Here is a 27,168-nt window from a genome sequence, read left to right as displayed (position 1 = left end):
CATTATATGAATATTATATAGTTCATTGATTCTTCTCTATATGTAAATGTGGGCTTCCTCCAGGTTTATTGTTGTTATATATTAGTCTGTTGTGCTATTAACAACATTACTTATGAACATTTCTGCATGTTTTGTGGTGTCCATGGGTAAGTGTTTCACTAGGATCAAAACTTACGAATGAAAACCAAGGTTATAAGGTATACGCATCTTCAATTTTACTAGGTATTGACTCAGTCTTGGTACAAAGATGTCACACCAAGTTATATTTCTACCATCGGTAGATGAAAGTTCATATTATACTATATTGTCATCAACACTTGATATTGTCAGACTTTGATTTTTTGCCAAAAAGGTCAATATTATATGGCATTTCTCTGATTATTAATAAAAGTAGGGTATTTTTCATATTATTTTATGGGCCAGTTGTATTTCTTTTTTGTGATTTTTTGGCCTATTTTTGTATTGAATTAATTGTCATTTTTTTATTGATTCATAAGACGGTAGTTTAGCTTTTCACTGTATTTATGATGTCTTGCCAAAGCTATTAATTTCAATGTTATCATATGTAACCACATTATCCCTTATTGTTTGTACTTTAAAATTCTCATTTAATAAAATTTTTCCTATCCCAACATGACAGAAGTATTCTCCTAATTGTCTTTTGATTTTTTTTTTCTAATTTTTTCTTTTGCATTTAGGTCTGGAATTGACCTTATTTGTACAGTGTGAGGTCAGGATCCAATTTCATATATCTCCCTATGGATAACTAATTGTTTTGGAATATGTATTGCCCATGCTCTCCTAACTCAAGTTTCCATAGATCTTTATTTGAGCTCACTATTCTCTTATTCTGATATATTTATCTAGTTCTTAGTAGAATTAAGACATTTTCTTCTTTACCTTATAATAAGTCTTTATATCTACTGAAGTAATTCTCCTCAATATATTCTTCCTTTCAAATGTTTTAGCCATTTTTGTCTTTTGCTCTTCATTCTAGTGTCCTTTTTTCTTTATCATTTAAAAATTTCTTATACAAATTTTAAAGGTTACTTTCCATTTACAGTTATTACAAAATACTGGCTATATTCCCTGTGTTGTACAATACATCCTTCAGCCTATCTTACACCCAATGGTTTGTACCTCCCACTCCCCCTCCCCTACATTGCCCACCCCCCACTTGTAACTACTAATTTGTTCTCTATATCTGTGAGTCTGGTTCTTTTTTGTTACATTCACTAGCTTACTATATTTTTTAGATTCCACATATGATATCATACAGTATTTATCTTTCTCTGTCTGACTTATGGCAAAATTTCATTCTTTTTTATGGCTGAGTAGTATTCCATTGTGTGTGTGTGTGTGTGTGTGTGTGTATACATAAATATATATATACACACACAATACATCTTCTTTATCCATTCATCTGTTGATGAACACTTAGGTTGTTTACATATCTTGGCAATTATAAGTAATTCTGCTATGAACATTGGGGTGCATGTATCTTTTTGAATTAGTGTTGTTTTTTTTTTTTTTTTTCAGATATATACCCAGGAGTAGAATTGCTTTCATATGGTAGTTCTATTTTTAGTTTTTTGAACCTCCATACTGTTTTCCACAGTGGTTGCACCAATTTACACTCCAACCAACAGTGTACAAGGGTTCCCTTTTCTCCTTGTGAGCATTTGCTATTTGTAGACATTTTGATAATAGTCATTCTGACAGGATATGGCTACTGAGAAGCTGAATATTTTGTTTAATTCAGTTAATTTTAATTTCGTGATGAGACTAATGGCTACCATGTTAGGTTGTGAAGATATAGAATAGTTCCATCAACAGAGGAAGAAGTACTGAACAATGCTGATCCAGCTAAGCTTATATTAATTTAAATAATTTATCTGTCTGCATAAAAAACTCAAACTAAAATCATACCACCTGTAAATAATTACTGTTTATTTCTTCATTTCCAAACATTATATCTTTTTCTTGACTTACTGCAATGGTTGGGGTGTTTAGTTACGAACAGAAGTGGGGATAATGTGCATGATCATTCTTGAAATGAAATGATTCATGTTTCACTCTGATATTATATATATTATATATATATATATATAATGTCACACACAAACAAAATTTGCATAAGGGCGTACTTCCCATATTCAGCAACACTGAATATTGTGTTAAGACCATTTGTTTAACCAACATGCTTAAGCCCTTGTGAATTCTAAGCAAAGCCATGTGGTTTTAAGTGGCATTTAATGAACAAGAAGTTTTGAAATACTTTTTTCTAATGGTAGCATACAAGATAAGTTAAATAGAATCAGAAAATCAAAATGCTTTTGAATTATTATTGAAACTCTGAAATTTTGTCAACCAATCCTGTTCAATTTTGGTTCCACTTATTTATGGAGAGATTTTATTTTTGATGCAACACAACTAGAGGGACATAGGCATAAAGTTTTATCAGAGATATTTTTCATGATTATGAATCCTTGAGTGCTTTATGGTTCACTGTTGGGGGAAACAAGTCAGGTTTCCAGGCAATTGGAATGGACTGATTAAAGTATAAGGAACTAACTCAGCTTCTACCTGAGGCAGAACTAGGTACTCTAGATAGACATCACTGAAGCATTCTACCCAAGTTTTAGAAAAATCAGTTTGTATAGGTTTAACAGGGGAAAAAACAAATATTTCCAAGTTTATTTTATAATGCTTTTCTCTTTGTGTGAATGTGCTTTATAGAGAAATAAAAACTGTTTTACTCTTAAATAAATGATCTTGAACAAGGGGAAATCCATTTGTAGTTGTACAGCCCCTGTTGTGTGTCTCTGTTTCACATTTTCTAAGGAAAAGCCAGGTTGGTGGTAACAAAGAAAATAGCTTTGTCAGAGTTACCCTTTATAAATTCTTAAATGTACATGAAAACAAGGTGACATCTTTACACCTAAAACAACACACATAATTTTAGAAAATTTCAATTCTACAACTTATTTGCCTGCTCACCTGAACCTACTCTCATTCGCTTATCATTTTCTATTCCTTCCTATTGGGACTTAAGTGTGTTCACCTTCTGCTTCTTAAAACTTAATATAGTAACTCCAATACATTAATATTAGAATTCATATAATTAACATACTAAATTAATCATATATTATTATATAATTAGTATAATTAAGAATCATGGCAGCTAAGTTGTATGACCTAAAAAAGAAGGTTAGGAAAAATCTATGCCTGGTTTAAAAAAAAAAAAATCTTGGATGTGTCAAAAAATTCCAATATATTCTTACTACTTCGCTCCCAGAATCCCTACAGTGGTCTGAAATACTGCCAAGGGAATCAGTTCCTCTGGTGTAATATCCATGCTATTTCTATGTATACATATTACAAAACTCATAAAATAGCACCACTAATGCTCCTGTGTTCAGCTGAAACTGGTTACAAACCACAACTTCTTTTAGGCAGTGCTGGAATTTGCAGTAGTTTGGTAGTCATAAAAGCCTGTCAGAAATTCAACTTAATGTATAAACATATCATTCCATGAGAGCAAAGAGTTAGCAATATAATATAAAAAAATAAATCTAGGATTGCCAGGGCAAAAAGCCCCCCTGTGACCAATCAAATAATTTACATCCATGAGGATTTTCAGTTTTCCCTGATTCTTCTGTTGATATTAAGAACAAAGCAATAAATGGTAAGCTCTAACAATTTATAAATAAACCTCAAAACCTTAACATTTCTTATCCTCTAACATTGGAAAATACAAGGTATAATTTTACCCATAACTGTGGTCAGATGTCATTTCATGTTGCTTTTTTTTTTTTTTTTTTTTTTTTGTGGTACGCGGGCCTCTCACTGTTGTGGCCTCTCCCATGGCAGAGCACAGGCTCCGGACGCGCAGGCTCAGCGGCCATGGCTCACGGGCCCAGCCGCTCCGCGGCATGTGGGATCTTCCCAGACTGGGGCACGAACCCGTGTCCCCTGCATCGGCAGGCGGACTCTCAACCACTGCGCCACCAGGGAAGCCCCATGTTGCTTTTTAGGAAGCCAGTCCCTGTCTTCTATTTCTATCCCAGGTTTTCTGATATCAGTCAAAAGAACAGGTATGAAAAAGTATAAATATTGTTTTCTTCCCTTTAGTGGGATATGCCACTGGTATAAACACTGACATATGCACATTTAAAATTCACAATTAGTCCAAAGAGAATTCTCTAAAATGTGATCCAACAAAATCTATAATCTTTCAACATATCCTGTTCACTGCGGCTCTGTTAATCTCTCTTGCCTATTTCACATGAGCCATAAAATAAGTCATATTTGTTAAATTAGAAGAAATAAATTTACTTATTTTTTTAAAGTGATAATTATAAAAGTGAAAACTGCCATATAAATCCCCTTGTACCTGCATTTTCTTCCCAGTGTTTTACTTTACTTAGTACTTATAACTTCTTTTTAAGGATCACTTACTGTAAAGCAAAATAAGTTCAAATACATTGCACATAGTGAAATGATTAAGACTTTACTGTTGAAAGGAATTTAAGGTATTTTTAGCAATATAATATTAAAGTATTAATCTACATGTCTTCATTTTCCAATTCTCTCAATTTCATATTTGGGTTTTTAAAAATTATTATTTATAATATTAAACTTTTAAAAAATATGTAAGGAATAAATTATGATTTTTTATTTATGTCCCTGTCTACCCTATATTTACCCCTTCCCCTATACTTAACCACTTCTAATAATTTCTTGGTATCCATTAAATATTTCTTTATGAAGATACAATGAAACATGAATATATTTACTTCCTGATTGGCCTCAGAGTGTTAACTAATTTGCCTAGGGAGTACTAAAACTAGTAAGATTCATAGCTGGATTCAAACTTGGGCCATCTGATTTGAAAGTCCAGATATTTAATTATTACAATATTACTGCTCTTAATGACTGGATGGATTTTTTTTCCTGTTAAAGACTTTTTTAAGCAACCTTAGTCTTCTCTTTTCTAATTATTATGGAAAATTTTCCATTTATGCAGACATATCAGTGGCATCTAGCATCATGATTATTATACTCTAGAACAAAGGCTGTTCGCTGGTCTTCAAAGTTATACTTTTTCTTTCTTCTTCCACATTTTCAGGAGATACATTCTCAAATATTTCTTTATCAGTTTCAGAAGAGAAAAAAACCTCAAACAGCTCAATACCCTGCACATGTGCTCCTCCACGGGTAGCTGATGAACCCCAGGCTCCCCCTGTGCATCTCTCTCATGCTACCAGGGCTTACCTTTCCTTTGCTGATGATAAAGAAGGTGTCCCCTCTTGCACCTTGCCTGATGATATATTCCCCATTTTCATAGTGGGTCTAAAAAACAGAAACAGTACCAGAAAAAAACAGTAAGAAAGAAGTAATTTACTAAACAGCTCAACCTCTTCAAATATTAGCTCCTAAGGGATGGAATCACCCCCATGGTGTTGTACCCGAGCTTAGAATCCATCATTATTTAAAAATGAATAATAGTCAGTGAACACAATAATTACAAGGAAATCTATCCTCCTCACTTTAAAAACTATTTTGTTTAGTGCCATTTTTCTGGGTGATTATATTCATATCTTTAAATTCATTCATTAATAGTTGGATGAAAATATTATTTTCTCCCATCAACTGAGCATGAAATAAAACAGCAGAACTGATCATTAAACATGTCTTTCTGTATTATTTGTCATTCTCATTTGGTTTTAGTATTCCTGTAGTGACAGAAAAAAAAAAGGCTGAGAAAGTACTATGGCATGTAGCATTTTTAAAGATTTTCATTTTGAAACCAAGTTGACTTTTGGTGTGGGTTTGGATGGCACTAGTTCCTTTTTAAGGCACTGCTTCAGGCTTTAATGTCCTGCTTCAACAATTTAGTTTGGCCTTGTCAAACAGAATGTCTTTATTTTATGTACTGAACTCTGGTCCAGCATCTGTGAGCTCATAAACCACCAAACAAGGGGCAAAGTAAGGCAAAGTAAAGCAAGAAGATTATCACAATCAGTGTGTCAGTATTCTGATTCAGGCACAGTGACTAGGTACATTCCCAAGGTAAAGACGGCTCCTGCAATGAACAAAAGTAATTTCTATAAGGAGAGGTGGGAGAAACTATATTGCTGGGTCAGGAGGTATAACAGAAAAATGAGAACTGTGCCATCTGGCCCTATCTTTCTCTGCAGTTTAGCAAGGAAGCCATGTTTTGGGAAAGAAAACATTACTCTGTACACTCCTTAGGAGACAGATTCCATGGTTTGCAAACAATACTCACCAGGCCAATGGCTGTGATTTGTCATTATATCTCAACACTCTTAATACTTTATTCACTCTTAAAATTACCTATCATTAAAATTTCGTATTAAGAATAGCCAAGATTTTCTGGGAATGTAAATTGATACAACCACTATGGAGAACAATATGGAGGTTCCTTAAAAAACTAAAAATAGAACTCCCATAGGACCCAGCAATCCCACTATTGGGCATATACCCTGAGAAAACCATAATTCAAAAAGAGTCATGTACCACAATGTTCACTGCAGCTCTATTTACAATAGCCAGGACATGGAAGGAACCTAAGTGTCCATCAACAGATGAATGGATAAAGATGATGTGGCACATATATACAATGGAATATTACTCAGCCATAAAAAGAAATGAATTGAGTTATTTGTAGTGAGGTGGATGGACCTAGAGTCTGTTATACAGAGTGAAGTAAGTCAGAAAGAGAAAAACAAATACCATATGTTAACACACATATATGGAATCTAAAAAATAAATGGTTCTGATGAACCTAGGGGCAGGACAGGAATAAAGATACAGACATAGAGAATGGACTTGAGGACATAGGGAGGGGGAAGGGTAAACTGGGATGAAGTGAGACAATGGCATTGACATCTATACACTACCAAATGTAAACTAGATAGCTAGTGGGAAGCAGCTGCATAGCACAGGGAGATCAGCTCGGTGCCTTGTGGCCACTTAGAGGGGTGGGGTAGAAAGGGTGGGAGAGAGACGCAAGAGGGAGGAGATATGGGGATATATGTATACATATAGCTGATTCACTTTGTTATACAGTAGAAACTAACACAACATTGTAAAGCAATTATACTCCAATAAAGATGTTAAAAAAAGAATAGCCATGATTTTCTTAATATACCAAGAAAATTAACATACTATCTAATGTTACTTTTTTTTTTTTACTCTAAAGTAATATATTTTTCTAATAACAAGTTTTTTAAGTAAAAAAGTTCCTCATTTCCCTTTCCCAATCTCAACCATTAGATGGTAAATGCAGTCTGGTGAGTATCTTTCAAGTCTTTTTCCTGTACTTTTAAACATATATATCTATGTGCATACAAACAATTATTTCTAAATAAAAATAAGATCAAATGATGCATATTCTTCAACCGACTTATTTAACAAAATATCTGTGTTCCATTTTCATATCTTGTTGCTTAGAAAGCAACAGTGGGAAGCAGGTTTGACAAACAAAATCACAATAGTCTATTTTCATATATTCATTCAAGAAACATTTCTAAGTGCCTCTGAGTCAGGCCTGGTTACAGACACTGATGATACAAGATGAAAAAGATAAAAATCTCATGTTAGCACTGTCACATAGAGCCTTCTTTGACAGTGTTAATGTTGTAAACCTGCACTGTCTGATACAGGAGCCACTGGTCACATGGGGCTACAGAGCAGTTGAAATGTGGTCAGAGCGACTAAGAAACTGAATCTTTAAATATATTTAATTTAAATTAATTTAAGTTTTAATACACATGGCTAGTAGCTATTATATTGGATAGCACAGGTAGTAGATAAAACTGACAAGGGAAGAGCTACAATCTATAACAGCAGGGGAGGGGGAAGGGTGGAGCGTCTTTCCCACCCGTGATGTTTTTTACTTTGTGAATGGAGCTCAATTAGTAAAACTCAGGACCTTTTTCTGCCGTTTTCCTCACTCTGCACCAGAGGAGACAGTGTAATTTATCTGACTGATAAATTTGGAAGTAATCTATATGCTCATCTCAGACTCTCATCACTTCCGGATGGTAGGTAGCTCCCCACAGAGGGCTGGCATTCTCTGCTGCTTGTCTAGGGGAGGAATCTTCTCCTTAGCATAGTGAAGTCCTGCTCCTCTCTGGGTGTCTGTGACAGGACAAGTAAGTTGGCCCAAACAGCATCCAGTTTGGAAGGCTGTTTGTCTCTCACTCCTAAGCTACATTCTCTAGCCTAGAGTTTATTAGTGATAATAGTAATATTTTAGTCCCATTTATTTGCCTCCAGTTGAGAATGAATGCACCAAATCTTTCTTCTTTCTTTCTTTTTTTTTTTTTTTAGACCTGAAAGAGCAATTTATTATTTCTCTTGGTACTGTATGTTAACTAGATGATTCTTTGGCTTCCCATGCTGTCGGCTGGGACAACTGCAAGGTGTAATGCCTCATGCTTGTGAGCATTTGGTGCCGGTGCTGGCTGGGGGCACAGCTGGGACTGTCAATGTCTGCTTTTCCCCCACGGGAGCCTCTTTATGTGGCTGCCCAGTCTTCTCCATATCATGGTGGTCTGGGAGTGGGCCAACTTCTTACATGACAGCTGGCTTCCAAGGGTGCAAAAGCAGAAGGTGTCAGGCCTTCCCAAGACCCAGGCCAGGAACAGGCCCCCTATCACTTGTGCTGCATTCAGTGGGTTCAAGTAGGTCCCTGGGCCAATCCAGGCACAAGGGGAAAGGACTGCACAAACATGTGAACCCCAGGAAATGTGGTGCATCGAGGGCTGACAAAACACAGTCTGGCACACACCTCAAACTTCAAGTGTATAGAACAGAGCTCCTGGCATCCTTTTTCTAGTCCTGTTTCTCCGCCTTCCCAGTATCGGCAACACCAACTCCATCTTTCCAGGTGCTTGGGCCAAACACCTTGAAGTCATCTTTAACTCTTCTATCTCACAGTTCTATCCACAACTGCTCTGTTGGCAATCTGGCTGTTCCACATTCAGAGAATGCCCAGAACTCAAGCACACCTCACGTCTGCTGCTATGGCCACCATCTTTTCTTGCCCAGTCCATGCAGTCACCTTCTATCTGGAATCTCTGCTCCTGCCTGGCCCTTCAGTGCTTTCCCCACATAGCAGCCAGGCAATTCTGTTAACACACAATCAGTGCCTGTCCCTTCTCTGCTCACACTCCTTCAGGTGCCCCTAATACACAAGCACAGTGTCCTACAGTGACTTCAGCACACTAACAGCTTCTGTCCTTTTGCTTCACTGACCTCACCTTCTACCCCTCTACCTCTCATTATGTTTGTTCTGTTCACACCACTTCCCTTGATATTCCTTGAACATTCAGGCCCTGGCCCACCTCAGGGCCTTTGCACAGGCTCCTCCCTCTGCCTGCAATGTGCCTACACACCAAATATCTATGACTCCTTCCTATCTTTACTCAAGTGTCACTTTCTCACTGAGACCTATCCCAGCCTGCCTTTTAAATCTGTTCCTCTCCTCTGTACATGTGACCCTCCTTGAATTAATTTTCTATGTAGCACTTACCATCAACATCTGTCAGGGTTCGGGCAGAAGAGACTGCACCCTTGGGAGAAGGAAGGGATCAAAGAAGGATGAATGATGGGAGTGTGGGCAGGATTAGGGGATCAAGAACTGTTGGAGGTAAAGTGTCAGGGAGCAGGATTACTGGACCCTCAGAGGTGGAGCCATGTGACATATAAGCTAAATAGGAGCTGGAACTGTGGCTTCTGATAAGGAACATCCACTGCCAAACCCTTGCCTGGTTTGGAGGTAGCAGAGGAAAAATTACTCCGACTTCTCTCTTCTCCACCCTCTGGTCTCCTGCTGGGGCACCCCTTGGCTGAACTCAGCTGGAAGTCATGAGACAAGGGAGCCTTCCCATTCAGGTCAGCTTCTGGGCAGAGAGAAGTGCCAGGAAGAGTGAAATGTTTCAGTCCCATGTTTAACATATCATTCATTTAATCACTTGTCAGCTGTCTCCTCCACGAACGTCAGCCCTATGGGGGATTTTTATGTTGTTCCCTGCTGTGCCCCTTGCAGCTATAAGAATGCTTAGCTGTGAACTAAACACTTATTGAAAAAATGGTTTAAATTATAAGGATATTTAGTCTCTCATGTAAAAAAAATTCTGGAAATTAAGCAATTTCAGGGCTGGTCAATTTGTTGGTACAACAAATCCTCCAAACACTCAATTTCTTTCTCTCTTTCAGTTATCCTCATTGGATGGGTCCTTATGGTCCCCAAGATGACTGCCACTGCTCCAGTCATCACAGCTGGGTCAGAAGCAAAAATGGCAAATTTCTCATCTTACCATTCCTTCTAGGGAAAAAAAATCCCAGAAATCCCTAGCAATCATCCTTTTATGACTCCTTTGAGTTGCATGCCTGTTCTTAAATGAATGTCTGGCACAATGAATAGAATTATTCCCAATGGTTCTCATTAATCAAGGTCTCCCACTAGGGCTGAAAAGAAACCATTTAAATGAAATCAAAGCTCTGGCAGTGGGAAAATAGAAAGGAGGGATTGGGGAGGCACCCAAGAGGGTATTTACTTCATGGACAAGCATGAACAGTCTCTGAAGAATCAGGGCTGAGATGGGGGTGGAATACAGAGGAAGGACTAGTAAAGCTGGGATACTAGGTTGTAAGAGGACTTAGAGTCCATGGAAGCTGTCTTCACTGAGCTGTGGTTAAGGACAGAGAAGCACCTGCCCTGGAAACAGTACAGAGAGTATATGAGAATTAGGGGAGAAAACCAAGGACTACAGATGGCACCTCAACCAAAGAAGCAAATGTGTACAGGTCTAAGCAGCTCCAAAGTGGAAGGGGCTGCCCCACTGGGCAGGAGGCACCACATACCAAGCACACACCAATATAGTCTAGGTGAGCATGAGCCAGAACATTGCAAAGGAGATTGAGGTGACTGTCCAAGGATGCCTGAGAGCCAATTTTAGGCACCCTTTCAGCCTTGAGATGCTGTGATTCTCTGACAGGTTGTATTTCCCAAAAATGGCCACAAAATATCTTCCATTCCACCAGCTCTCCTGCATGGTGACTTTGTGATTCTCACATTAAGAGTGGTGTCTAAATCCATGAAATTTCTAAAAATTTATATGTTCTGGTATAATGTTATAAGTCATAATTCTAGTTATTACTTTAAAATGTATATCTCAGAAATAACTAAATTTCCTTGTCAACTGCATTATTATGAACTTTCATCAAATCTGTGACCATGGTCATTTTTAAGTCTTTTGTCATTTACAGACAGTTCTGGGTGTACTCTGATGCTTTTGCAAAAATGTTCCTATAAAAGGGTTTCATCTTCAAGGAATTCATGGAAAACACTCTGACAAGTACAGGTTTCTGGTAACTGACTACACTGCTGCACTGAATGAAAAAGCATTTTCAGAACTCTAATGGAAAACTGATGAATTCATAAAAGTGCTAACAAAAGATCAAGATAAAAAAAATTACATGAGACTGAGTGAATGATGAGGATGATTATAAATTTTGTGACTTTCTGTTTAAATGAATGAATGAATGAATGAGTGGAGTCTAACTGCTCTCCCTGTGAAACCGGGGTAGCCTTAATGGCCTTGTGATGGTATGGTTACAGGGTGGCCTTGTAACAACAGCCTACATGGAAACGATGCTGCATGACCTCCAAAGTTGTATCACAAAAGGCCATGCAGTGTCCACCAAGTTCTCAGGAGGCTCCCTCTGGAACTCAGCACCATGCTGTGAGAATCCCAGGCCACATGGAGGGGCCATGGATAGGTGATCTGATGGACAGTGGCAGTGAAGCCTAGCCTCTGAGTCACCTTAGTCAACACAGTTGGGAGAGAGACATGCAAGTGGAGAAACTCCCAGCTGAGGCCACCCTTAGCATCTGAGTGTCCCCATCTGAAGTCCTCAATGTCATGGAGTGGAAACAAGCCATGCCTATTGTGTCTGACTTTCTGACCCATAGAATTTGTGAATATAATAAAACCATTCTTATTTGAGGCCATCAGGTTTTGGGGTGGTTTTTAATGCAGTAATAGATAACCCCAACAGACTCCTTGGGGAATGTGCCCCAGTACTTGGTCCCCCACCTTCTCCTGGAAGCTCTGGCTCTGGTTGGTGCTGGAGTTCAGAGCCTACCAAAAGCTATGGAGAAACATGGCTTCCTCTTTATCCTTGTACTCATGGCCCTTATCTCATGGAAGCTTCACAATAACCATGGAAGGAGTTCCCATAGCAAAGCTAAAGTGAACACAGGCTAGGTTAACTGTCTCAAGGTAACAACCCTAATAAGAGGTAGATGGGGAACTTCTCCTTTCACATTCCCTGACAACCTGTGGTGGAGATGGTAGAATGGCTAGGCCATGCCCCACTCCCATCCATCTCCTTGTCTGTGACTGGGCAGTCCGGTGTGGCCAATAACCAGTCTCTATTATGTTGCAAAGAAGAATGCCTCGTGTCACCTTCAGTGACACACAAATAGATCAGTCAAAACTTCCTAATTGTAAGTGACAGAAAATCCAACCCAACTGGTAAATGAGAAGGTACTGAGTCACAAAACAGCATAGTCCAAAATTAGTGAGGTCTACCAGACGTGGAGCTGCCCACCAGAAAGACAAGATCCAGCCTCCCAAAGCAGAACACAGGCACTAGTCCCTTCTACAAGGAAGCCTACAAAACACACTGAACCAATCTTAGTCGCTAGGGGCAGACGCCAAAAACAACAGGAACTACGAACCTGAAGCCTGTGAAAAAGAGACACAAACACAGTAAGTTAAGCAAACTGAGAAGACAGAGAAACACAGAGCAGATGAAGGAGCAAGATAAAAACGCACCAGACCTAACAAATGAAGAGGAAATAGGCAGTCTACCTGAAAAAGAATTCAGAATAATGATAATAAAGATGATCAAAAATCTTGGAAACAGAATGGAGAAGATACAAGAAATGTTTAACAAGGACCTAGAAGAACTAAAGAGGAAACAAACAGTGGTGAACAACACAATAAATGAAATTAAAAATTCTCTAGAAGGGATCAATAACAGAATAACTGAGGCAGAAGAACGGATAAGTGACCTGGAAGATAAAATAGTGGAAATAACTACTGCAGAGCAGAATAAAGAAAAAAGAATGAAAAGAATTGAGACCAGTCTCAGAGACCTCTGGGCCAAAATTAAACACACCAACATTCAAATTATAGAGTTACTAGATGAAGAAGAGAAAAAGAAAGGCACTGAGAAACTATCTGAAGACATTAAAGTTGAAAACTTCCATAATATGGGAAAGGAAATAGTTAATAAAGTCCAGGAAGCACAGAGAGTCCCATACAGGATAAATCCAAGGAGAAACATGCCAAGACACATATTAATCAAACTATCAAAAATTACATACAAAGAAAAAATACTGAAAGCAGCAAGGGAAAAACAACAAATAACACACAAGGGAATCCCCATAAGGTTAACAGCTGATCTTTCAGCAGAAACACTGCAAGCCAGAAGGGAGTGGCAAGACATATTTAAAGTGATGAATGGGAAAAACTGACAACAAAGATTACTCTACCTAGCAAGAATCTCATTCAGATTTTACGGAGAAATTAAAACCTTTACAGAAAAGGAAAAGGTAAGAGAATTCAGCAACACCAAACCAGCTTTACAACAAATGCTAAAGGAACTTCTCTAGGCAGGAAACACAGGAGAAGAAAAGACCTACAATAACAAACCCAAAACAATTAAGAAAATGGTAATAGGAACATGCGTACCAATAATTATTAAATGCTCCAACCAAAAGACATAGACTGACAGAATGGATACAAAAAGAAGACCCATATATATGCTGTCTACAAGAAACCCACTTCAGAACTAGAGATAAATACAGACTGAAAGTGAGGGGATGGAAAAAGATATTCCATGAAAATGGAAATCAAAATAAAGCTGGAGTAGCAATTTCATATCAGACAAAATAGACTTTAAAACAAAGACTATTGCAAAAGACAAAGAAGGACACTACATAATGATCAAAGGATCAATTCAAGAAGAAGATACAACAATTGTAAATATTTACTCACCCAAGATAGGAGCACCTCAATACATAAGGCAAAGGTTAACAGCCATAAAAGGGGAAATCGACAGTAACACAATCATAGTAGGAGACTTTAACACCCCACTTTCACCAATTGACAGATCACCCAAAATGAAAATAAATAAGGAAACACAAGCTTTAAATGATACATTAAACAAGATGGACTTAATTGATATGTATAGGACATTCCATACAAATACAATAGAATATACTTTCTTCTCAAGTGCTCATGGAACATTCTGCAGTATAGATCATATCCTGGGTCACAAATCAAGCCTTGGTAAACTTAAGAAAATTGAAATCACATCAAGTATCTTTTCTGACCACAATGTTATGAGACTAGATATCAATTACAGGAAAAAATCCGTAAAAAATATAAACACATGAAAGCTAAACAATACACTGCTAAATAACCAAGAGATCACTGAGGAAATCAAAAAACACCTAGAAACAAATGACAATGAAAACACGATGACCCAAAACATATGGGATGCAGGAAAAGCAGTTCTAAGAAGGAAGTTTATAGCAATACAATCCTACCTTAAGAAACAAGAAACATCTCAAATAAACAACCTAACCTTACACCTAAAGCAATTAGAGAAAGAAGAACAAAAACACCCCAAAGTTAGCAGAAGGAAAGAAATCAGAGATCAGATCAGAAATAAAAGAAAAATAAATGAAGGAAATGATAACAAAGATCAATAAAACTAAAAGCTGGTTCTTTGAGAAGATAAACAAAATTGATAAACCATTAGCCAGACTCATCAAGAAAAAAAAGGGAGAAGACTCAAATCAGTGGAATTAGAAATGAAAAAGGGGAAGTAACAACTGGCACTGCAGAAATACAAAGGATCATGAGAGATTACTACAAGCAACTCTATGCCAATATAATGGACAACCAGGAAGAAATGGACAAATTCTTACAAATGCACAACCCACCGAGTCTGAACCAGGAAGAAACAGAAAGTGTGAACAGAACAATCACAAGCACTGAAATTGAAACTGTGATTAAAAATCTTCCAACAAACAAAAGCCCAGGACCAGATGGCTTCACAGGTGAATTCTATCAAACATTTAGAGGAGACCTAACACCTATCCTTCTCAATCTCTTCCAAAATACAGCAGAGGGAGGAACACTCCCAAACTCATTCTACGAGGACATCATCACCCTGATACCAAAACCAGACAAAGATGTCACAATGAAAGAAAACTACAGGCAAATATCACTGATGAACATAGATGCAAATATCCTCAACAAAATACTAGCAGACCGAATCCAACAGCAGATTAAAAGGGTCATACACCATGATCAAATGGGGTTTATTCCAGGAATGCAAGGATTCTTCAATATATGCAAATCAATCAATGTGATACACCATATTAACAAACTGAAGGATAAAATCCATATGATCATCTCAATAGATGTAGAAAAAGCTTTCAACAAAATTCAACACCCATTTATGATAAAAACTCTCCACAAAGTAGGCATAGAGGGAACTTACCTCAACCTAACAAAGGCCATATGTGAAAAACCCACAGCCAACATCATTCTCAATGGTGAAAAACTGAAACCATTTCCACTAAGATCAGGAACAAGACAAGGTTGCCCATTCTCACCACTATTATTCAACACAGTTTTGGAAGTTTTGGCCACAGCAATCAGAGAAGAAAAAGAAATAAAAGGAATCCAAATCAGAAAGGAAGAAGTAAAACTGTCACTGTTTGCAGGTGACATGATACTATACATAGAGAATCCTAAAGATGCTACCAGAAAACTACAAGAGCTAATCAATGAATGTGGTAAAGTAGCAGGATACAAAATTAATGCACAGAAATCTCTTGCATTCCTTTACAGTAATGATGAAATATCTGAAAGTGAGATTAAGAAAACACTCCCATTTACCACTGCAACAAAAAGAATAAAATATCTAGGAATAAACCTACCTAAGGAGACAAAAGACCTGTATGCAGAAAATTATAAGACACTGATGAAAGAAATTAAAGATGATACAAACAGATGGAGAGATGTACCATTTTCTTGGATTGGAAGAATCAACACTGTGAAAATGACTCTACTACCCAAAGCAATCTACAGATTCAATGCAATCCCTATCAAACTACTACTGGCATTTTTCACAGAACTAGAACAAAAAATTTCACAACTTGTATTGAAACACAGAAGACCCTGAAGAGCCAAAGCAATACTGAGAAAGAAAAATGGAGCTGGATGAATCAGGCTCCCTGACTTAAGACTATACTACAAAGCTACAGTAATCAAGACAGTATGGTACTTGCACAAAAAATAGAAATATAGATCAGTGGAACAGGACAGAAAGCCTAGAGATAAACCCACACACATATGGTCACCTTATCTTTGATAAAGGAGGCAAGAATATACAGTGGAGAAAAGACAGCCTCTTCAATAAGTGGTGCTGGGAAAGCAGGACAGCTACATGTAAAAGAATGAAATTAGAACACTCCCTAGCACCATACACAACAATAAACTCAAAATGGATTAAAGACCTAAACGTAAGGCCAGACACTATCAAAGTCCTAGAGGAAAACATAGGCAGAACAGTCTATGACATAAATCACAGCAAGATCATTTCTGACCTACCTCCTAGAGAAAGGGAAATAAAAACAAAAATAAACAAACGGGACCTAATGAAACTGCATAGCTTTTACACAGCAAAGGAAACCATAAACAAGATGAAAAGACAACCCTCAGAATACAGAAAATATTTGTAATTGAAGGAACTGACAGAGGATTAATCTCCAAAATTCACAAGCAGCTCATGCAGCTCAATATCAAACAAACAAAAAACACAATTCAAAAATGGGCAGAAGACCTAAATAGACATTTCTCCAAAGAAGACATACAGTTTGCCAACAAACACCTGAAAGAATGCTCAACATCATTAATCATGGAGTAATGCAAATCAAAACTACAATGAGATATCATCTCACACTGGTCAGAATGGCCATCATCAAAAAATCTACAAACAATAAATGCTGGAGACGGTGTGGAGAAAAGGGAACCCTCTGGCACTGTTGGTGGGAATGTAAATTGATATAGCCACTATGGAGAACAGTATGGAGGTTCCTTAAAAAACTAAAAACAGAACTACCATACAACCCAGCAATCCCATTACTGGTCATATACCCTAAGAAAACCATAATTCAAAGTCATGTACAAATAGATGGAGAGATATACCATGTTCCTCGATTGGAAGAATCAACTTTGTCAAAATGACTCTACTACACAAAGCAATCTACAGATTCAACGCAATCCCTATCAGACTACCACTGACATTTTTCACAGAACTAGAACAAAAAATTTCACAATTTGTATGGAAAAACAAAAGACCCCGAATAGCCAAAGCAATCTTGAGAACGAAAAATGGAGCTGGAGGAATCAGGCTCCCTGACTTCAGACTATACTACAAAGCTACAGTAATCAAGAGAGTATGGTACTGGAACAAAAACAGAAATATAGATCAATGGAACAGGATAGAAGGCTCAGAGATAAACCCATGCACATATGGTCACCTTATCTTTAATAAAAGAGGCAGGAACGTACAGTGGAGAAAGGACAGCCTCTTCAATAAGTGGTGCTGGGAAAACTGGACAGGGACATGTAAAAGTATGAGATTAGATCACTCCCTAACACCATACACAAAAATAAGCTCAAAATGGATTAAAGACCTAAATGTAAGGCCAGAAACTATCAAACTCTTAGAGGAAAACATAGGCAGAACACTCTATGACATAAATCACAGCAAGATCCTTTTGGACCCACCTCCTAGAGAAATGGAAATAAAACCAAAAATAAACAAATGGGACCTAAAGTAACTTGAAATCTTTTGCACAGCAAAGGAAACCATAAACAAGACCAAAAGACAACCCTCAGAATGGGAGAAAATATTTGCAAATGAAGCAACTGACAAAGGATTAATATCCAAAATTTATAAGCAACTCATGCAGCTGAATAGCAAAAAAACAGACAACCCAATCCAAAAATGGGCAGACGGCCTAAATAGACATTTCTCCAAAGAAGATATACAGACTGCCAACAAACACATGAAAGAATGCTCAACATCATTAATCATTAGAGAAATGCAAATCAAAACTACAATGAGATATCATTTCACACCAGTCAGAATGGCCATCATCAAAAAATCTAGAAACAGGGCCTGAGTGAGCCAGAGTCCCAGAAGAGGCTGCTCCTTTAACCCTGTCCTGTCTGAGCAAAGAACAGACGCCCTCCAGGGACCTACACGCAGAGGCGGGGCCAAATCCAAAGCTGAGACCCAGGAGCTGTGAGAACAAAGAAGAGAAAGGGAAACCTCTCCCAGCAGCCTCAGAAGCAGCGGATTAAAGCTCCACAATCAACTTGATGTACACTGCATCTGTGGAATACATGAATAGACAACACATCATCCCAAATTGAGGAGCCCAGAGTCAGTGCTGTGCCTCTGAGGTGGGAGAGCCAACTTCAGGACACTGGTCCACAAGAGACCTCCCAGCTCCACATAATATCAAACGGCAAAAATCTTCCAGAGATCTCCAACTCAACAGCAGCACCCAGCTTCACTCAGCGACCAGCAAGCTACAGTGCTGGACACCCTAAGCCAAACAACTAGCAAGACAGGAACACAACGCCACCCATTAGCAGAGAGGTGGTCTAAAATCATAAAAAGTCTGCAGACACCCCAAAACACACCACCAGACGTGGACCTGCCCACCAGAAAGACAAGATCCAGCCTCATCCACCAGAACACAGGCACTAGTCCCCTCCACCAGGAAGCCTACACAACCCACTAAATCAACCTTAGCCACTGGGGACAGACACCAAAAACAACGGGAACTACGAACCTGCAGCCTGCAAAAAGGAGACCCCAAACACAGTAACATAAGCAAAATGAGAAGACAGAAAAACACACAGCAGGAGAAGGAGCAAGATAAAAACCCACCAGATCTAACAAATGAAGAGGTAATAGGCAGTCTACTTGAAAAAGAATTCAGAATAATGATGGTAAAGATGATCCAAGATTCTATTTCCCAGATCCAAAATCTTGGAAATAGAATAGACAAAATGCAAGAAACAGTTAACAAGGACCTAGAAGAACTAAAGATGAATCAAGCATCGATTAAAAACACAATACATGAAATAAAAAATACTCTAGATGGGATCAATAGCAGAATAACTGAGGCAGAAGAACGGATAAGTGAGGTGGAAGATAAAATAGTGGAAATAACTGCTGCAGAGCAAAATAAAGAAAAAAGAATGAAAAGAACAGAGGACAGTCTCAGAGACCTCTGGGACAACATTAAACGCACCAACATTCGAATTATAGGGGTTCCAGAAGAAGAGAAAAAGAAAGGGACTGAGAAAATATTTGAAGAGATTATAGTTGAAAACTTCCCTAATATGGGAAAGGAAATAGTTAATCAAGTCCAGGAGGCACAGAGAGTCCCATACAGAATAAATCCAAGGAGAAATACGCCAAGACACATATTAATCAAACTGTCAAAAATTAAACACAAAGAAATCATATTAAAAGCAGCAAGGCAAAAACAACAAATAACACACAAGGGAATCCCCATCAGGATAACAGCTGATCTCTCATCAGAAACTCTACAAGCCAGAAGGGAGTGGCAGGACATAATTAAAGTGATGAAGGAGAGAAACCTGCAACCAAGATTACTCTACCCAGCAAGGATCTCATTCAGATTTGATGGAGAAAGTAAAACGTTTACAGACAAGCAAAAGCTGAGAGAGTTCAGCACCAGCAAACCAGCTTTACAACAAATGCTAAAGGAACTTCTCTAGGCAAGAAACACAACAGAAGTAAAAGACCTACAATAACGAACCCAAAACAATTAAGAAAATGGGAATAGGAACATACATATCGATAATTACCTTAAATGTAAATGGACTAAATGCTCCCACCAAAAGATACAGATTGGCTGAATGGATACAAAAACAAGACCCATATATATGCTGTCTACAAGAGACCCACTTCAGACCTAGAGACACATACAGACTGAAAGTAAGGGGATGGAAAAAGATATTCCATGCAAATGGAAACCAAAAGAAAGCTGGAGTAGCAATTCTCATATCAGACAAAATAGACTTTAAAATAAAGACTACTAGAAGAGACAAAGAAGGACACTACATAATGATCAAGGGATCGATCCAAGAAGAAGATATAACAATTGTAAATATTTATGCACCCAACATAGGAGCACCTCAATACATAAGGCAAATACTAACAGCCATAAAAGGGGAAATCGACAGTAACACACTCATAGTAGGGGACTTTAACACCCCACTTTCACCAATGGACAGATCATCCAAAATGAAAATAAATAAGGAAACACAAGCTTTAAATGACACATTAAACAAGATGGACTTAATTGATATTTATAGGACATTCCATCCAAAAACAACAGAATACACATTTTTCTCAAGTGCTCATGGAACATTCTCCAGGATAGATCATATCTTGGGTCACAAATCAAGCCTTGGTAAATTTAAGAAAATTGAAATTGTATCAAGTATCTTTTCCGACCACAATGCTATGAGACTAGATATCAATTACAGAAAAAGAGCTGTAAAAAATACAAACAGGGCTTCCGTGGTGGCACAGTGGTTGAGAGTCCGCCTGCCGATGCAGGGGACACAGGTTCGTGCCCCGGTCCAGGAAGATCCCACATGCCGCGGAGCAGCTGGTCCCGTGAGCCATGGCCGCTGAGCCTGCACGTCCGGAGCCTGTGCTCCGCAACGGGAGAGGCCACAACAGTGAGAGGCCCGTGTACCGCAATAAAAAAAAAAAAAATACAAACACATGGAGGCTAAACAATACACTACTTAATAACGAAGTGATCACTGAAGAAATCAAAGAGGAAATTAAAAAATACCTAGAAACAAATGACAATGGAGACACGACGACCCAAATCCTATGGGATGCAGCAAAAGCAGTTCTAAGAGGGAAGTTTATAACAATACAATCCCACCTTAAGAAACAGGAAACATCTCGAATAAACAACCTAACCTTGCACCTAAAGCAATTAGAGAAAGAAGAACAAAAACATCCCAAAGTTAGCAGAAGGAAAGAAATCATAAAGATCAGATCAGAAATAAATGAAAAAGAAATGAAGGAAACGATAGCAAAGATCAATAAAACTAAAAGCTGGTTCTTTGAGAAGATAAACAAAATTGATAAACCATTAGCCAGACTCATCAAGAAAAAAAGGGAGAAGACTCAAATCAATAGAATTAGAAATGAAAAAGGAGAAGTAACAACTGACACTGCAGAAATACAAAAGATCATGAGAGATTACTGTAAGCAACTCTATGCCAATAAAATGGACAACCTGGAAGAAATGGACGAATTCTTAGAAATGCACAACCTGCCGAGACTGAACCAGGAAGAAATAGAAAATATGAACAGAAAAATCACAAGCACTGAAATTGAAACTGTGATAAAAAATCTTCCAACAAACAAAAGCCCAGGACCAGATGGCTTCACAGGCGAATTCTATCAAACATTTAGAGGAGAGCTAACACCTATCCTTCTCAAACTCTTCCAAAATATAGCAGAGGGAGGAACACTCCCAAACTCATTCTACGAGGCCACCATCACCTTGATACCAAAACCAAACAAGGATGTCACAAAGAAAGAAAACTACAGGCCAATATCACTGATGAACATAGATGCAAAAATCCTCAACAAAATACTAGCAAACAGAATCCAACAGCACATTAAAAGGATCATACACCATGATCAAGTGGGGTTTATTCCAGGAATGCAAGGATTCTTCAATATACGCAAATCAATCAACGTGATACACCATATTAACAAACTGAAGGAGAAAAACCATATGATCATCTCAATAGATGCAGAGAAAGCTTTTGACAAAATTCAACACCCATTTATGATAAAAACCCTGCAGAAAGTAGGCATAGAGGGATCTTTCCTCAACATAATAAAGGCCATATATGACAAACCCACAGCCAGCATCGTCCTCAATGGTGAAAAACTGAAACCATTTCCACTAAGATCAGGAACAAGACAAGGTTGCCCACTCTCACCACTCTTATTCAACCTAGTTTTGGAAGTTTTAGCCACAGCAATCAGAGAAGAAAAGGAAATAAAAGGAATCCAAATCAGAAAAGAAGAAGTAAAGCTGTCACTGTTTGCAGATGACATGATACTATACATAGAGAATCCTAAAGATGCTACCAGAAAACTACTAGAGTTAATCAATGAATTTGGTAAAGTTGCAGGATACAAAATTAATGCACAGAAATCTCTGGCATTCCTATATACTAATGATGAAAAATCTGAAAGTGAAATCAAGGAAACACTCCCAGTTACCATCGCAACAAAAAGAATAAAATATCTAGGAATAAACCTACCTAAGGAGACAAAAGACCTGTATGCAGAAAATTATAAGACACTGATGAAAGAAATTAAAGATGATACAAATAGATGGAGAGATGTACCATGTTCTTGGATTGGAAGAATCAACATTGTGAAAATGACTCTACTACCCAAAGCAAACTACAGATTCAATGCAATCCCTATCAAACTACCACTGACATTTTTCACAGAACTAGAACAAAAAATTTCACAATTTGTATGGAAACACAAAGGACCCCGAATAGCCAAAGCAATCTTGAGAACGAAAAATGGAGCTGGAGGAATCAGGCTCCCTGACTTCAGACTATACTACAAAGCTACAGTAATCAACACAGTATGGTACTGGCACAAAAACAGAAAGATAGATCAATGGAACAGGATAGAAAGCCCAGAGTTAAACCCACGGACATATGGTCACCTTATCTTTGATAAAGGAGGCAGGAACGTACAGTGGAGAAAGGACAGCCTCTTCAATAAGTGGTGCTGGGAAAACTGGACAGGGACATGTAAAAGTATGAGATTAGATCACTCCCTAACACCATACACAAAAATAAGCTCAAAATGGATTAAAGACCTAAATGTAAGGCCAGACACTATCAAACTCTTAGAGGAAAACATAGGCAGAACACTCTATGACATAAATCACAGCAAGATCCTTTTGGTCCCACCTCCTAGAGAAATGGAAATAAAGACAAAAATAAACACATGGGACCTAATGAAACTTAAAAGCTTTTGCACAGCAAAGGAAACCATAAACAAGACCAAAAGACAACCCTCAGAATGGGAGAAAATATTTGCAAATGAAGCAACTGACAAAGGATTAATCTCCAAAATTTATAAGCAGCTCATGCAGCTCAATAACAAAAAAACAAACAACCCAATCCAAAAATGGGCAGAAGACCTAAATAGACATTTCTCCACAGAAGATATACAGAGTGCCAACAAACACATGAAAGGATGCTCAACATCTTTACTCATTAGAGAAATGCAAATCAAAACTACAATGAGATATCATCTCACACCAGTCAGAATGGCCATCATCAAAAAATCTAGAAACAATAAATGCTGGAGAGGGTGTGGAAAAAAGGGAACACTCTTGCACTGCTGGTGGGAATGTGAATTGGTACAGCCACTATGGAGAACAGTATGGAGGTTCCTTAAAAAACTAAAAATAGAACTACCATATGACCCAGCAATCCCACTACTGGGCATATACCCTGAGAAAACCATAATTCAAAAAGAGACATGTACCAAAATGTTCATAGCAGCCCTATTTACAATAGCCCGGAGATGGAAACAACCTAAGTGTCCATCATCGGATGAATGGGTAAAGAAGATGTGGCACATATATACAATGGAATATTACTCAGCCATAAAAAGAAATGAAATTGAGCTATTTGTAATGAGGTGGATAGACCTAGAGTCTGTCATACAGAGTGAAGTAAGTCAGAAAGAGAAAGACAAATACTGTATGCTAACACATATATATGGAATTTAAGAACAAAAATGTCATGAAGAACATAGGGGTAAGACAGGAATAAAGACACAGACCTACTAGAGAATGGACTTGAGGATATGGGGAGGGGGAAGGGTAAGCTGTGACAAAGCGAAAGAGCGGCATGGGCATATATACACTACCAAACGTAAGGTAGATAGCTAGTGGGAAGCAGCCGCATAGCACAGGGAGATCAGCTCAGTGCTTTGTGACCGCCTGGAGGGGTGGGATAGGGAGGGTGGGAGGGAGACGCAAAAGGGAGGGGATATGGAAACATGTATATGTATAACTGATTAAATTTGTTATAAAGCAAAAAGTTTAAAAAAATAAAAATAAAATTAAAAAATAAATAAATAAATAAATAAAATAAAATAAAAAAAAGAAAGAGAACATTTTGACAGAAAAAATATAGCAATAAAAGCCCATGATTCCATGCATCCTCAGCTATTATTTATAACAATTATCATGTTTGAGATACATTTGAGAAAATTGGTATTACACTGAAGTTATATAAAGCACAGAAAATTTGAACTGAACCATTGGGATTGACCAGTATAACCTTGCAAATGGCCATTGTCTTCATACTGATGGCCAACCAAGGCTAAGATCCCTATTTAGCGAACGTCCTATGATCCTCATTGGTGCATGGGGAAGAAGAGGTACACTGCCTTCAAGGCTGACGTCGACAAGCCTAGCTGCATTCATTATGTGTGTATTCCTCTATCTAACAAACTTCCCTCTGATAAGAGTACCTGAGATTACATTTAGAGCCCTCCTGATAATCAAGAAAAATCTTCTCACCCCAAGATCCTTAACCTAAACACATCTGCAAAGTCCCTTTTGCCATACAAAGTAACAGGGATGGGATGTGGATAAACTTAGGAGCCATTACTCGGCCCACCACACCAAAATGATACCAAGAGCCTGGGTGCTTGGCCAGGATGACAGTGCAACCACCATGCATGTGGCCCCTGATGGTCCTCAGAGACACACATCTTCAACACAGGACACAGAGCAGTGAGGTGACAGGAAGGACCTAGGCATTGAGGCGTCCATGCTGCTGAATGTCGGCTCCCTGAAAGTCCCACCCGTGCAGGCTGATGACAGAGCAAAGCTGAGTTTGTTGCTCACCAAGGTACAGGCAAGCACTACCTTGATTATCTTAGATTTGTCTTGGAGGGGGTGGGGCAAAGCCGGGATATTTATGAGATTTCTGGTGTCTGGTTTAAGGCTGGTCTTTCAAAGTGAAGTGGAGTGGTATTAGGATTGCTTAAAGTTCATGATATAATAGTTTAGGAGAGGCAGACTCAGCAAGTCTTGAGGGCATATAATCATCCACCATTATCCATTGTAAATTGAGTAGCCTAACGTTCATTTAAATTAATATTGAGGAAGATCCTGAAATTAGCGATAAAGTTATTTGCAAGTAAAGAAAAAAAAAGAAAAAAAAATCTAGAAACAATAAATGCTGGAGAGGGTGTGGAGAAAAGGGAACCCTCGTGCACTGCTGTTGGGAATGTGAATTGGTACAGCCACTATGGAGAACAGTATGGAGGTTCCTTAAAAAACTACAAATAGAACTACCATATGACCCAGCAATCCCACTACTGGGCATATACCCTGAGAAAACCATAATTCAAAAAGAGTCATGTACCAAAATGTTCATTGCAACTCTATTTACAATAGCCCAGAGATGGAAACAACCTAAGTGTCCATCATCCGATGAATGGATAAGGAAGATGTGGCACATATATACAATGGAATATTACTCAGCCATAAAAAGAAACAAAATTGAGCTATTTGTAATGAGGTGGATAGACCTAGAGTCTGTCATACAGAGTGAAGTAAGTCAGAAAGAGAATGACAAATACCGTATGCTGACACATATATATGGAATTTAAGGAAAAAAATGTCATGAAGAACCTAGGGGTAAAACAGGAATAAAGACACAGACCTACTTGAGAATGGACTTGAGGATACGGGGAGGGGGAAGGGTAAGTTGTGACAAAGCAAGAGGGAGGCATGGACATATATACACTACCAAATGTAAGGCAGATAGCTAGTGGGAAGCAGCTGCATAGCACAGGGAGATCAGCTCGGTGCCTTGTGACCTACTGGAGCGGTGGGATAGGGAGGGTGGGAGGGAGGGAGACGCAAAAGGAAAGGGATGTGGGAACAGATGTATATGTATAACTGATTCACTTTGTTATGAAGCAGAAACTAATACAAAAAAAAAAAGTCATGTACCACAATGTTCATTGCCGCTCTATTTACAATAGTCAGGACATGGAAGCAACCTAAGTGTCCATTAGCAGATGAGTGGATAAAGAAGATGTGGCACATATATACAATGGAATATTACTCAGCCATAAGAAGAAACAAAACTGAGTTATTTGTAGTGAGGTGGATGTACCTAGAGTCTGTCATACAGTGAAGTAAGTCAGAAAGAGAAAAACAAATACCGTATGCTAACACATATATATGGAATCTAGAAAACAGAAAAAGAAAATGGTCATGAAGAACCTAGGGGCAAGACAGGAATAAAGACACAGACCTACTAGAGAATGGACTTGAGGATATGGGGAGGGGGAAGAGTAAGCTGGGACAAAGTGAGAGAGTGGCATGGACATATATACACTACCAAATGTAAAATAGATAGCTAGTGGGAAGCAGCCACATAGCACAGGGAGATCAGCTCGTTGCTTTGTGACCACCTAGAGGGCTGGGATAGGGAGGGTGGGAGGGAGGGAGACTCACGAGGGAAGAGATATGAGGATATATGTATACGTATAACTGATTCACTTTGTTATAAAGCAGAAACTAACACACCATTGTAAAGCAATTATACTCCAATAAAGATGTTAAAAAAAAAAGTTAGTGGTGTCTGAAATGGCTGATTTCAGGGGTTAAATCATAAGCACCAGAGGCTAGTTTCCCTCCTCTCCTCACAGCTCTGTCTTCCCCATGTTAGCTTCTCATGAGGGTCCAGGGCATGCCAAGATGGCAGCGGGCTCGACTCATGTTCCAGACAGATGGCTCTTTCATGATTCTAATACCTTTCTCCCAGAGAGCAGAAAGTTTGGCAGGTATATCCATCATCTTTTTATTTAATTCCTGGAAATTAT

At 38.3% G+C, this 27,168-nt stretch overlaps 1 protein-coding gene across 2 annotated transcripts in view; it reads right to left on the bottom strand.

Annotated features, from left to right (window-relative positions):
* PRKG1 (protein kinase cGMP-dependent 1) overlaps positions 1 to 27,168 on the bottom strand; it is a 1,281,256-nt gene that overhangs the window by 227,935 nt on the left and 1,026,153 nt on the right. For both annotated transcript variants that reach the window (XM_081245892.1, XM_081245891.1), the window contains exon 6: positions 5,278 to 5,355. In XM_081245892.1, the coding sequence (XP_081102018.1) occupies positions 5,278 to 5,355 (78 nt within the window). The remainder of the gene's footprint in view (positions 1 to 5,277; positions 5,356 to 27,168) is intronic.

The sequence above is a fragment of the Mesoplodon bidens genome, assembly GCF_964165515.1.
Source record: "Mesoplodon bidens genome assembly, chromosome: 1".
Taxonomy (NCBI): Eukaryota; Metazoa; Chordata; class Mammalia; order Artiodactyla; family Ziphiidae; genus Mesoplodon; species Mesoplodon bidens.
Note: the sequence above shows the minus strand (reverse complement) of the source record. Positions and strands in the feature narration are given on the sequence as shown.